General features: G+C 51.3%; 1 protein-coding gene across 8 annotated transcripts in view; it reads right to left on the bottom strand.

Annotated features, from left to right (window-relative positions):
• CUL9 (cullin 9) overlaps positions 1 to 13662 on the bottom strand; it is a 37861-nt gene extending 24199 nt beyond the window's left edge. For 4 of the 8 annotated variants that reach the window (XM_061146757.1, XM_061146763.1, XM_061146758.1 and 1 more), the window contains exons 1-11: positions 13555 to 13661; positions 10981 to 11584; positions 10268 to 10422; positions 9424 to 9936; positions 8786 to 8921; positions 8442 to 8635; positions 7756 to 8155; positions 7142 to 7334; positions 3369 to 3576; positions 1373 to 1569; positions 779 to 996 (exon numbers count right to left, since the gene is read on the bottom strand). In XM_061146757.1, coding sequence (XP_061002740.1) covers positions 779 to 996; positions 1373 to 1569; positions 3369 to 3576; positions 7142 to 7334; positions 7756 to 8155; positions 8442 to 8635; positions 8786 to 8921; positions 9424 to 9936; positions 10268 to 10422; positions 10981 to 11575 — 2809 coding nt within the window. In that variant the 5' untranslated portion in view covers positions 11576 to 11584; positions 13555 to 13661. Of the gene's footprint in view, positions 1 to 778; positions 997 to 1372; positions 1570 to 3368; positions 3577 to 7141; positions 7335 to 7755; positions 8156 to 8441; positions 8636 to 8785; positions 8922 to 9423; positions 9937 to 10267; positions 10423 to 10980; positions 11585 to 13369; positions 13436 to 13554 lie in introns of those variants that run through there. The other 4 variants (XM_061146761.1, XM_061146762.1, XM_061146764.1 and 1 more) reach the window with 3 other exon arrangements.
• Positions 13663 to 13830: the final 168 nt, after the last annotated feature.

The following is a 13830-nucleotide window of genomic DNA, read 5'->3' as shown; positions in this document are numbered from 1 at the left end:
AAGTCACATCCTACTCTTTGCAACCCCATGGACTGCAGTCTGCCAGGCTTCCCTGTCCTTCACCAACTCCCAGAGTTTGCTCAAACCCATGTCCATTGAGTCAGTAGACTGAATATATATCTAGCTATATCCGGAAAAAAAAAAAATCAGTATGGCAAATGCTGTCAAGTTAAACAGCACAGTGTTACTTCATACGGTCCCACTACTCTCTCTGATTACTAAATGTGAGCTATGGTACTACACAAGCCAACAAATACTAGCTATTATAGTCACGTCCCCTATACTACCGAGCATGGTGGCTTCAGAGGTACAGACTAAAAGATACAGTGCCTATTTCAATTTGCCCCCATACTTCCAGGTTTCACTTGTGCGTTGAATACAGAGCGTTTCTTCCCTACAGTATCAATATTTCACATTCTAAGTCACAAACTTCTGTATCACAAGTTACAATTCCTCTACCGAAGGCCTCTCTAGAAGTCATTTCAACCAACCTTGCAGTGACCAGGAAGAGTGGACCGCACCCAGCCCAGATAGATGGAAGTCCTTTTATGTTTAAAGCCATACAGAGAAGACCAATCTCCCTGCACCTATCCTAAACGTCCCCTCTCCTCCCGGTCAGGAAGTCCTCCTTGAGACCTAACTTGAGCACGAAAGCCCTCATTCATTTCCTGAAGGGTCATCGTGTCTTTTCAGCAAGGAACTAGAGTGTAAACCTGAGTCCTCCTGGCCACGGGCGGGGACCAGCTCCTCAGTACACCCACTACCTCCACAACGGTACCTGCAGGCTCGGGGCTGCCAGGTGGCTCCGAGTAGCGATTGAGAAGCATCATGAGGATGGTGCGGGTGGTGGGCATGGGTTCTGTCCCCGGTGCTATGCCTGAGTGTCTAAACAAGGTGTCTCTCAGCTCACGGGTGATGATCTGGTCTCCCAGAGTGTGGTGGTTGCACAAAAGTAGGTTGAGCAGGAGGAGGCCGTTTCTCACCGCGGAGGAGCACCTGGGAGGAGGGAGGTGTCCCGGGAAGAAATTGAAAGAGAATGAATGTGAAGGAAGCAGAGAGCTAGCAGAGAGGGAGGAGCCCTGTGGCTGGGGACAGAGGGGTTCCAGGGGTCCCTCTGAGGACAGACACCTGGTCTCTTGACCTCAGGTCACTCCTCCCAACCCCAGGAAAGGACAGGGGTCTCTGATCTCTGGAACCTCCCTACCCTCAACCACTTGGCCTCTCTTCTAGCACCACGCCGAGAGGGCCAGGGCATTTCATCCAGAGGTGACAGTGGGACGGGAGCTTCTGCGGAGCACAGGAGCCCGGGGCAGGGGAGCGGCAGGGTGTGGGTCTTAACAGGAGTCTGGCATTCGGGAGGGGAGATCCTGACCCCTCTGTGTTCAGCATAAGGACCACGGCAGCAGGGACAGTGAGGAGCAGGCTCTCAGAGTCCGGGCGGGTGGCCGAGTCGATGCTGGCGAAGATCTCCCTGGTCATCTGGGCGTCAAACAAAGGGTGGACGGAATCTTGGCCGGTGACAAACGTGGGGATCTCCGAGGAGCTGGCGATGGCCAGCATCTTCAGCGCCTGAGCGGGGGGTGTGGAGACAGAGTCAGGAGTGGGCACGGCCTCTGTGCAGAAGAGGGGAGAGAGCCGGGCTGCATTCTAGACCTCAAACTCTGGGGCAGCTGAGTTGTTTGCAAATAGAAATGAAAGAGGCAGTGATGGGACATCAAAGGCTTTTTTAAAAAAAAGAAAAGAAAGCCAGCCAGAAAACCCAAGGCTCCAGGGTAACGTGAGCCCGCAGCTTCTCTCTGCCAGGACTGAAGCTCGGCCGTGCAGAGGTGGGTGGCCACCCGTTCGCAGCATCCCCTCCAGACAGAGCCTTTTCACAGCCTCAATGCGTATTCAAGACTTTGCTTGAAGCCACCTTCCATCTCATTCGGTCGCTCCTCCCTTTAAAAAACCTCTCCCTCATAGTTCTGTAACTTCTTGTCCTCCCAGTCATCCTACCTCTCTGGAGTTCCTCTAATGCCTGATCCCAACCACGGAAGCTCTGAGTCCCCCTTCTCCTCTAACTCTGCACCCCACCAAACTCCATGCAACCTCAGGCTCTCCCCCACTGTCTCTACCACCTGTATGCCAACACTCCCGCCCCCGTCCCCAGGCCGCCAAAGCCAGTCTCCAGCCCGCCTGGATGAGGCTACTTGGGTTGCCTCACAGGCAGAGTGAGGCTGGAATTACAGGAAAAAATACTTGGAACGTGCAAATGCGTTGGCTGGTTCTCAGAGAAACTGAAATTAGGACGAACACTAAACCATCAGAGTGGAGAAGGTCTTGGCTGGTGAAAGGGCTGACTCTGGAGAGGAAATCTCATTGGGATGGAGGAAAGGAGAGCTTACTCCTCAGGACGATCCCCTGGTGAGGGCTGGACCCATCAAGCAAATGCCACCTCATAATGAAGTTTTCTCCCTTTGGCTACACTACCTTCCCCGCTCCAGGCTGAATTCTGGACATCTTAAGTTATAAACAAACTGATGCAATTCTGTTATAGGGCAAGAATTTGAGTTCAGAAGCATTTGGTCATGCACTTTGAAAGGATCAGAGAATTCTTTGAGCAGACCTGGTCTGGACTGGGAATGCTTGGCTGATCTGGGGAGAAGCAGCAGCAGGTTGGCCCCATAAAGGAAGAGCCTGCTGGCCTCCCCCAGGCACAGACTGCCCCAAGAGCACCTGTGCTCCAGTCCACTGGACTGCTGGCATCCATGCTCAGAACTGCTCTGGACAAGGTTAAATGGAGCACACACTGGCCAGGCCTCCCCACCAGCCTGCTCCTCTGTCTGCAGCACTCAGAAAGCTGAATCTTCCTCCCTGAACAAGGGCCTCCTCTCCCCACTCCCTGGGCCCGGGGTTGGCAAGGCTGCAATGCAATGCTGGCTTGGCTTTACCCACATCTGGTGAGGAGGTCCTTTCTGTGTTCTGGGACCACTCAGATAAAATGGCTAAAAATTACTCTGTCACATCTAAAAATTTTGACTTTAATCAGGCACTAGGTTGTTAGTAAAAATCCCTGGAAAAGTCAACATACCTAAAAATTCAACTTGACTTTCTCTGCACATCGCTTCCTCTTTCAGAGTTCCCCACTAGTGAAAGACCACTCCATCCACCCCTGCTGCTCAACTTTAAACCTGGGAGTCATTCTCAGAAACACCTTTCTCCCTGCCTCCTCACAGGCGTTTTATCTCCTGGACTGTCCAGCTGGATCTCCTCCATCCCAATGTCTCCTCCTTGTTTGAATTATCAGAGAACCTCCTCAAGACCAGCAGAGCCCACCCCTGACCTACCCACCCTGGTCATCACTCTACCGCCAGGCCCGGCCCACTCACCGCCAGCCCCGCCTGCTGCACCAAGACGGAAGTCTTGTACTCTTGCATGCAGACCAGCACAGCGTAGATGCCGCCCTCCCTGGCGAAGAGCGGGCGCCACTCGTGCTTGGTCATGAGCAGGTAAAGGAGCCGCAGAGCCAGCACCACCACCATCTTCTCTCCTACCTGGTTGGTCAGCAGCTCCACCAGCGTCTTCACCAGCTTCTCCCTGAGAGAGAAGAGACATCAGCGTTTCCCATCCCAAGAGTCTCGCCTGACTGCCCGTCCAACCCTGTCCACAAAGATGCAGTCCATCCCCCCTCACCCTCTCCATCCTACTATCCCCGCCTCAGGCTCCCTCCTGCTGCCTGCTCCTCTGCAGTCTGTCTCAGCTGTTCTCCTCGAGTAGGCAATATAGCAAAAGGGTGATGAGCTCTGGCTCATCTTTTCAAATAAATCTATAAATTCACCATAATGTTAAAATCAAAATGCCCAAAAGGTGTTTTTGTTTTTGTTTTAAAAAAGGGCAGGGTTTCCTTGGTGGCTCAGTAGTAAAGAATTCACCTGCCAACAGCAGGAGACACGGGTTCAATCCCTGATCTGGGAAGATCCCACAGGTTGTGCAGCAACTAAGCCTGTGAGTCACAACTACTGAACTCATGTTCTAGAGCCTGGGAGCTGCCACTACTGAAGCCCGTGTGCCCCAAAACCTGTGCTCCACAAAGAGAAGCCACTACAATGAGAATCCCATGCATAACTAGAGAGTAGCAGCTGCTGGCCAAAGACAAAAGTCTGCACAGCAACTAAGATCCAGCACAGCCAAAATAAATAAATAAACAAAATGCCCTTACCAAGAGAAAAATGTTTCAACTGGTCTACAAAAGATCTTAAAAAAAAAAATGACAAGCCGACAAGTGCATGAGAGTATGATAGCCTGCAGATACTCTTGCCCTCAGCCTTATGCTGACAAAGACTTGTCTTGAAATATTTTTATTTCTATTATGAATAAGCTATTTCATTATTGTTGCACACCAGATGATGCAACCTGATGTAAAATATAACTAAAATCAAGAGGGAAAAAAATGACAGATTTAGGCACAGAAAGAGAAAATAAAATAGGCAAGAACAGTCAAGGACTGGTTGGAAAGAAATAACTGTAGACTTGCCTACTACTTATCAAAATAAAACTTATAATGATTACAACTCTGGAAATACAGCGTAGCCAAACAGATTAGAAGAGAGATAAGGGCAGCATCTCAGCCAGTGAGGACAGCAAGGACCATGCAAAACATGAGGCAGAGACATGTGGCTATCCAACTGAAAAAAGGAAGGCTGGAGCTCTGCTTCACTCCACTTGCAAAAATAGACTGCAAACAGATTTTAAAATATATGTGAAAAGTAAAGTCACAGATATTTTTAGGAAGTATAGGAAATATTTTTATAGTCCTAAAATGGAATAGACCCTCTTCAAACCTAGAAACCATTAAAAAAAAAAGTTGAAAAGACAGCAGCATGAGAATCTAAAAGTTCAACATAATAAAAGATACTAGGCCCAAGTTAAGACCCTGGGCACCTAAGCTACAGAAAGGGTCAGGTGAAAACGCAGATCTGAAGGGAAGGAAGCAGTGCCTGCAGAATCCTTGGGTCACAGTGAGTGTCTCAAGGGGAAATAAGCTGGACTAACATTTTTCTGCCCTGGGGCAGAGATGGTGAAGTTGGTCTGGGAACTAGGAAGGAATGGAGGACAAAAAGACAAATCCTGAGAAATAACGCAAATAAAAGCACTGAGAAGGTTCTGTTTATTCCTGCCTTTTGTGTTGGACAACAGGGTTTGTTCTGGGGTTTCAAGGCCTGGAGGTGCAGGGATCCGGGGCCCCACAGAGCCATAACCCCACCCAGTGCTGAGGGGGACCAGTGGCCAGAGCACTCGTGGTCCCTCCCGGGGCATAGCTGCTTTCCGTCTTCTTTCATGGGCCTTACGAGGACTACAGTGTGAACCAAATGTATTTTAAATATATAGCCCCGTCTCTGGAGCCCTGATTTACTGCAAACAAGTTAATATCCAGAGGTGATGTACATGAACAAACAAAGAAATATGTAAGGATGTTTACTAAAATGTTAACAGTGACTATCTCTGCATAGAGGCTTTTCAGATGATTGTTATTCTCATAATTTTCATTTTCTTATAGGAATCATATGTATTATCTTATATTCAGAAAATAAAGAAAATATTATAGAAGAGACAATATTTGGAACAGAAATAATGAATTAATATCCAGAATGTCTGCAAATCAATAAAAAAAAGACAAAGACCCAAGAAGAAAATGGGCAACGGATAAGAATATTTAAAGGAGAATACAAGAAGCGCATGCAAATATGCCTAACTTCTCAAGAAATTAAAGACAAAAAGATAACCAATCACTTCAAAATTTTGTCAACCTGATAGGTTTTTGAAAATGATAATAGCCAGTGCTGGCAGATGTGAGGAAAAATAGATCCCTTAGAACACTGTGTGTGAGACAACAGACTTGTAGTTGCCGAATGGGGGAGGAGGGTGGGAGAGGGACAGACAGGGAGTTTGGGAGTAGCAGCTGCCAGCTATTATACATAGGATGGATAAACAACAAACTCCTACTGAATAGCACAGGGAACCATACTCAGTATCCTCTAATAAAAGATAATGGAAAAGAATCTGAAAAAGAATACACAAATGAATCACTGTACAGCAGAAATTCACATAACATTGTAAATCAACTATATCCTTCAACAAAATAAAATTTTACAAAATAAGGCTACATTTGAGTTTGGATATAATCACATTGCAGAGTCCAAGGCAGCAGTGAGAAGGAGGCAGCACCACGCGGACGGACATACTGCATGCAGACACACTGCGTGCAGGCAGAAAGCTGCAGAAACAGGCAGAGGGTGATCACATATACTAAAACTCAAATGCAGAAGACACACTAACAGATATAAGCCTCTAGAAGGTCTGAAGGATACGTGCTGAGATGTGTGACAACAGCAGTAAAATGGAACTCTGACTTTTCATTCTCTGGATCTTTTAAAATAAGAATGCAATGGTGTACTATTTGTAACTAAGAAGTATTTTTTAAAAAATTTAGGGGACTTCCCTGGTGGTCCAGTGGTTAAGAATTTGCCTTGCAATGCAGGGGATGTGGGTTTGATCCCTGGTCGGAGAACTAAGATCCCACATGCCAAGGGGCTTTAAGCCTGCAGACCACAACTACTGAGTCTGTGTACCACAACTAGAGAGTCCATGTACTGCACATGAAAGATCCTGCATGATGCAACGAAGACCCTGAGTGACACAACTAAGATCTGAGGCAGCCAAATTAATTCATTAATTATTTTTCAATTTAATAGGAAGAAAGTAGAGAGAGAGAGAAAAAAAAATACTCAAAAGCCAAAAGGACCTCGATTTGAATCCTGATTCTATTATCTGTCATATTGGGCGAGTTACTTAAATTCTCTAAGCCTCAGTCCCTGACCCACACAGTGGATAAGAATAGCATCAGGTTTTCCTCTGGAGATGGGAGGATTTAAAGAGAGAATGCTTATAAAACTTTAAGCACAAGAGCCTGGCACAGAACAAGTGCTCCAAGAATATTAACCACCATAAAGTCCACCTTCCTACTCAGTTACACCTCAAGCTGACCCTTCTTTCCCCCAGCCTTTCTAACTCTTGATCTCCTAGCTCCTTTCCTCCCTACCACTATCCTCCCCCAACTGACAGCTTAAACCATAACTCCCACTTCCCTCCACAGGGTTCTAACCTCAGGAATCTGTCGGGACGGACCAGAGGGTGGTCTCGCTCTGTGACCTCCTCCACGGCCTGGGAGAGAGCACAGAGTGCTGAGAGCTGCAGACTGGTGTCCAAGCTGGAGATTTGCACAGTGGCCACGACTGCTGCCACGTACTGGTCCAGAGAGCTGCGTGGCCCAGGACCCCGCAAGGCTCTAATCATTTCTGAAAGTCGTGACAGAAAGGCGGTGGCTTAAAAAAAAAAACAAAACTGTGGCATCTTCACCTCGGAACTCTCTAACGGTCAAGCCCAATTATCCTACTGACGTTTGAACACCCTGTTCACTACTGTAGCTTGCATCCAGAATGCTCCGAACTCTGTGTGAGGGATTTAATAGTCAGGCAACGAAGATGACGATATTCTAGAAAATGGACCCTCCTTTTCCAGGGACACTGAAGAAAGGCAGCAAGGACTGTACATAATCAAGGTCCAAGGAAGGAAAATGGATGCACGCTTCCAATGCACTTTCTCATGCAGAAGTGATCTCGCTCCATGGCATGCCCTCCCCCGACGACCCACTTCTCTGGGGGGGGACCCAGGACTTGCTCCCACCTCTCTGCCCTCCCCTCCCAGCACCTGACTCACCACTGGCTGCCTCCTTCATCCCGGGGGGCAGAGCCATCCCCTCAGTCACCAGAAGCTGGTTGAACAGCTGCGAATCGCTCTGTGCCATGGGCGGCTCAGTTTTTCCCTTGACCGGCTCTGCCTCTGCCTTGAGGGGCTCGGCCTTCACTTTGGGAGACTCAGTCTCCTCCTCTGAGAAGGTGGCCTCTGACTTCGACTCCTCTTCAGGATCCAGGGTACTGGAGTGGCTTTGTGACGAGCCACTTAGAGCATCGGGCTGCAGCCCGTATTTGGTGTAGATCTGGGAGTTGAGCAGGTCGCTGAGGGTGCTGCCGTCAAACCGATTCCTGAGAACCTGCAGCAGACCCTCTGCCATGGCCACGGAGACAGACATTTCACCCAGGGCCTTCTCATCCAGGATCTGCCAACAGAAAGGCTTATACTTCAGGAAGGAGCCGACACCAAGGGTATGGGGACAGTAGCAGGAGGTGGGCCACCTCACGCTGGCGCCCCGTGCACACTTCCTGCCTCCTAGGGCCTCCCAGCCTTTGCCTCATCCCCAGGGAAGGATTCCCTGGCTCTCTAACCTCTAAGCTCTCTAAATTCACTCCACCCTCCCCTAGGCAGTCCCACAGGGTGAACTACCTTAGAGAATCCCAACTCTAACCCCACCCCAACCCCCATCAGGCATCTCCCATCTGTAATACCTCATCCAGGTTCTCCCGAAGTCTCTGGAAAATTGGCTGCTGCTCACATACATCCAACTTCTTGATGAAGAAGAGCAGCTCCCACCACTCAGCCTGGGTCAGGTAACCCGGTTCCTCGTTCCTCTGAGGCTCGGGCTGGAGGTATGGCAAAGAGCAGAGCCCGTCCACTGGCTTCCAGTCCCAGGAGGGGAGTGCTGGGGAGACAGGCACGGGGGGCCTCAGCCTCTGCCGGGGGACTGAATGGATTCCTGAACATCTGGGGCAGCTCCTGGTCCTGAGAGGGCTGCATTCTGCCTGCTCCTCCTCTCTTCAGACACAGTGTCCTTGTCCCCTCCCTGGCTCACCTGTGCCCAACACAGCAGCCCCCGCCCCCTTCTCCGCAGCCACTGAAGCTGTGTCCTCAGCAGTCTCCGCAGGACCCAGGATCTCCAGCATGTGCCAGTGCACCCAGTAGGTACGGCCCGTCGACTGCCAGAAGACCTGGTGTGGACAAAGGGAGACAGAGAGAAGATGAGAGAGGGCTCAGCCCTGAGAACCCCGCGCTGGGCAAGCTGGAGAGGATGGCCAGACCCAGGCTTGGGGCATGCAGCACTCAGGGGCACGCCAGGCTAGGCCTGGGAAATCCCCAACACACAAGGCTCCCTTCCCAACCAAGGCATGCCCTGCCTCTCCTCTCCTCCTAACCCGGAAGGCCTCTGCTCCCACAGTCCCCCCGAGCCCACTCCACTGCCAGGGGTGGGGATATCTGGATAGATCAGTTCTGCTCCTGGTCAAGGGAGTTTCTCCTTGACCTCACAGCCCACCCACTCCTGCCAGATTTTCCCCGCCCTCCAACAGCCCCCTCTCCCTCACTGATCCTCTTGAAAGCATTCCGGTTCTCTGGGGGTATTCTCCCTGGGTGGCCGGCCAGAGCCCCCAGCATGAAGCATGATGCCCCAGCTCTGCCCCATGCAGACAGACCCCCGGCGGTGGCCCTGCTCACCTGCACAGGGGGCACGCCATTGTTGCTCTGCCGGAACTCGCCCTCGTCCCCCGCGCTGATCTCTTCGTAGTCATCCAGCATCCGCACTCGCATCCCCGGCTGCAGGGTCTGCTGCACATACTCACCGTAGCCACTAAGGCTGGAGAATTCAGCACGCTGGCGGAAGGCCCGCCCTTGCCTCCTGGGGGTCGCAACGATGGTGGGGAGTAAAAGGCTGGGGCTTGAAATGCTGGGCTGAAAGATGGACCGGGTCGGCCGGGGTGGCAACGTGCCCTGTTGGCTGAGGTTCCGGGCCCAGCCCATGCTCCGCACCAGCTCCGAGATAAGGTTGCCCACAGCCATACTGAACTCCAGCTCCCGCTGTCCCCGGCTCTTCTCCCGGCCCAAATCCTCCCTCAAGGTTGGGGAGCCTCGGTCTCCGGCCCCCTGCTCTGGACTGTTATTCAGCTGATCCAGCAGGGAAGTGACACACAGGTAGCGTTTCACCAGGGAGAAGAGCAGTTTTCCTGGGATCTGGAGGACACAGTCTATGGTGTAACTTCCTCTTCTCCCAGCTCCCACCCCTCTCCTTTCCCTTGACATCAGACTCTCCAGAAAAGGATAAAGGCCTCATCCCCATACCTGCAGTTCCCAAACGGTGACTTACATAAGAAACACCCAAGGAATGCCTTAAAACAGACTCCTGGGTTCTCATCTCAGAGACTCGGAGTGGGGAGGATAATATGAATCTTCATTTTAGTAGGTTCCCCAGGCCGCCCTGGTGCTGGTGCAGTCCTGAACCACATTTTCAGAAATCATGCCCTGGCCCTTGTACACAGCCTTTCCCCCACAGCTGCAAGGGTACCTGAGGCAGGTGAATGCCCTCAAAGGCCATGCAGTGCTCCTCGGAAGACGTGGTCTCTGCGAACAGTTCCAGCAAAGTATAGCGGCTGTCAAAATCCATGTGCTGCTCGATGCCGTCTTGTTGGCTCAGTGACAGAAGGACGTGAGCCCGACTCCCTGTAATGCACACCGGATCCAGATCTTCTCCTCAATCCCCACTACGCCTCCCCACATCACCTGCCCCCAGACTGTCTATCCTCCACCCCAGAGGCTTTCAAACTTCTTTGTGACTGAGACTCCCAGGAACAGACACATTTCACACATTCACCTGACACGAGTGTAAACTATGTGAAACTGAAACATACATCTCATGCTACAAAACTTACACTACTAAGTGCTCTGAGCTGATGTTTCACATTTTTTAAAAATGTTGGTTATAACCTACGAAAGTGATTTCACAACCAACTAACAAATCTCCAACCAGAACACATAAACTTATTCTCATTTCTTCTCTGCTACTTCCTTGAGGACAGACAGCTAAACCAGGTGCTATCATTCTATCCTGTTTCTGCACCTGTGATGGCTTATTAATCTACATTTTCCCTTTGCAATGAAATTGATGTCTACCAAATACTAGGTGCTCTTACAGAGCTGGGAAACCCCTCCTCTTCCTGTTCTTACTCCTGTGGCCCCATTCTCTCCAGGGGCTCCCTTCTTCCCATGGCTGTCTCTCACCAGCATCGTGGGCTGCCAGGGCCTGCAGCATCTTGCCGGCACTCCGACGGATCTGAGGCTCAGGGTTGCACAACATGTGCATGAGTAGGTCCAGGGCGCCCGTCTCCCTGAAGACCCCAGTGAGGGGTCCGATGCTGGCATAGGCGCTGAGCACGTGAATGGTGTGGAGCACAGCGGCCGTGAGGCTCGAGGTCCCACCTTCTGCCAGCTGTCGGGCAGCCCTGCGCACCAGTGCCCGCACGTCGGCCTCCATCTCTCCCATGGCCACGTCATCCAGACCGCCTGGGTCTCGGGGAAAGCTTGCTGAACCCCCAGCTGTCTCGTGCTGAGGTCCCTTAGACAACGCCCGTTCCCCTAACAGCATGGGGCAGCTGGCATAGACCTCGGGGGCTGACAGCCACATGAGGATGTGCTCTGCCTTGCCCTCCTCCACACCCACTCTGCCCACTTCCCCACACCTCAGGACACTCCATCGGATCAGGTATTCAGGATGCCCATCCTGCCCAGGCCGCTGTCGAAGGAGCTCTTCGGGATATGCCTGTAGCCGGGGCCCCAAGGGCACCATGAGGTCCCCAGTGCGCCGTTCTCCCACCATCCTGACTTCCTGGGACACACAAGGAGAGAAACAGAGGCACTGTGGGAAAGAGAAAAACCTACGTGAAGGGGGTGGAACCTTGAGGCGCACACAGGGTGGGGGGTGATTGGTAGGCTGCATGGAATTTGGAGGCCAAAGAGAAAAGGCCAAGAATAGGATGGAATAAATAACCTAAACACACTTTGGGATTTGTAAGAGAAGGAGAACGAAGTGAAAAACAGCGATAGGAGGAAATGAAAAGGTTCCCAAAACGGAAGAAATTACAAGAGAGGAGGAGAAGAAGAGAAAGTAAGATAACAAAAACAGCGGATGATTAATCAGGACAATTTGGGCAGAACAGGAGGGTGGCTGAGGGGTACAGATCAGGACTTAGAAGGATGACATGGGTGAGCAGGTAGGACAGCAGCCTGTGAGATAGTGGGGCCAGAACAAGTCAGGAAAGTCAGGATGGGGGAAGGAGCAGGACAGGGAGCATAAATGACAGGTTAAAGCTGGAATGTGGATATAAAGGGGTGGGTTGTGGCAGATATTAAGAAGAGAGACTAAAAAAAAAAAAAAAAAGAAGAGAGACTAAAGGAGGCAGATGACTGGATGAGAAAAAGATATGAGAACACTGGGAAAGGGAGAGGGGACTAGGGATCCAAACAAAATTATGGGAGGAAAAAAACCAAGTCCCACCCTGCCCTTATGCTGTATGTATGGTAAAAGTCTAAGTCAAGTGGATCTAGATGTAGGTAATAATCATGGAGTTGAAGGGTAGGGAATGATTGGTCAGGAGACAGTAGAGGTATTGAGAGAGGCAATACAGTACAGATTCAGACAAATGGGACTCTGAATTCTGGCTCCTTCACTTTTCTTATATGCATACTTTTGGACAAGTCACTTAATCTCTAAGCCTCAGTTTTCTCCTCTGCGAGATAATAATATTTAAACCCAACTTACAAAACTGTCATAAAAACTTACTAAGATCACATATATAAACCATTCAGAACAGCCTCTAGCATACAGTGAGAGTGCTCAGTAAACAGAATCTAATACTACTATTCTTAGTGAGGGAGAAGGTAGGAGCAGTCCCCAGGTAAGTAGAACGCTAATGTGTCAGAAGAAGATTATAAGTAGGTGCGGAGTGACGGCTATGTTAGAGTTCACGGAAAGATATGAAGCAGCGTGGGGGCAACAGGGAATGGTGAGGATAAGAACGGACAGCAAACTCAAATGAAGAAATGGTGATCAGAGCAGGGGTCATGTTGGGTTACATGGATAGAGGATGAGAGTAGAAGAAAGGCGTGAAGAAGAGGGGAAAAACGGGATGTGGCTCTCAAAGGGGGTAGGGGTCCAGATAGCATGCGGGGGGTTGGGGGGTGGGGAGGAGCGCAAGACAGGGAGGTAACCAAGTGATGTGCGATGGACAACTGATGAGCAGGATGAAGTAACACAATCGGAAAGGCCTAAATGGGGGGAGAGGAAGGGCTGGAGAACAGGAGCAATAAACTGAGATGCGGAGGCGAGGTCTTGGTTGCGGGGATGAGACAGCAGGTAAGCGTAGGTGGCAAGTCAGGGCCGAGCTTGCAAGCCAGCAGGGGCGGCGGGGGAGGCCCGCACCCGCCGGGAGAACTGGCCTGGGGGGCTGAGGAGGTGCGGGGGCGCGGTCGGAGGAGCTGACCGGACCGACCGAGCGAATCTCGGCAAGACCTGGCTCCTGTCGTCAGCGCCACGGAGAGTGGCCAAGGAACCGGGAAAGGGACGGGGAAGGGACGGGGCAGGAGCGGGGAGGGCGCAGAACTCTCCTCTCACCTCCCACCTCCCGGCTCGGCCCTCGCTGGGGCCCGGCGCCGGTCCCGCAGTGCTGGCCCCGCCTCCTCCGCGGCTCCCTTCCGGGTCACGCCGCCACAGCGCGCGCACGCCCGGGCGGCTACGGGTCCCAACGCGGCCCACAACGAGCGCGGCGGCACCGTGCGCAGGCGGAGCATGCGTAGTACCTGTCTGGGGGCGCGCTGCACGGGGAGCCTCTGGGACGTGGTAGCGTGGCCCCTTTTTCCGCAGCCGTAGGCTGCCCTTTCCGTTCCAATATCGGCTTTGAAGCCCTCCTTGCCCATTACTGGGTCTGCTTTCTTCGTCTCCCACGAAAATGCACACTGCCATCCTAGGGCTGTCCTCTTAGTTTGCTCTAGGTCACGTGGCCGTGAGTTTCCCAAACCCAAGGCTTTGGATTGGTTGCGTTCTTTTTCCTATTAATTAAAATTGCTTCTCTCTGT

The sequence above is a fragment of the Dama dama genome, chromosome 7 (assembly GCF_033118175.1).
Source record: "Dama dama isolate Ldn47 chromosome 7, ASM3311817v1, whole genome shotgun sequence".
NCBI classification, from domain to species: Eukaryota; Metazoa; Chordata; class Mammalia; order Artiodactyla; family Cervidae; genus Dama; species Dama dama.
Note: the sequence above shows the minus strand (reverse complement) of the source record. Positions and strands in the feature narration are given on the sequence as shown.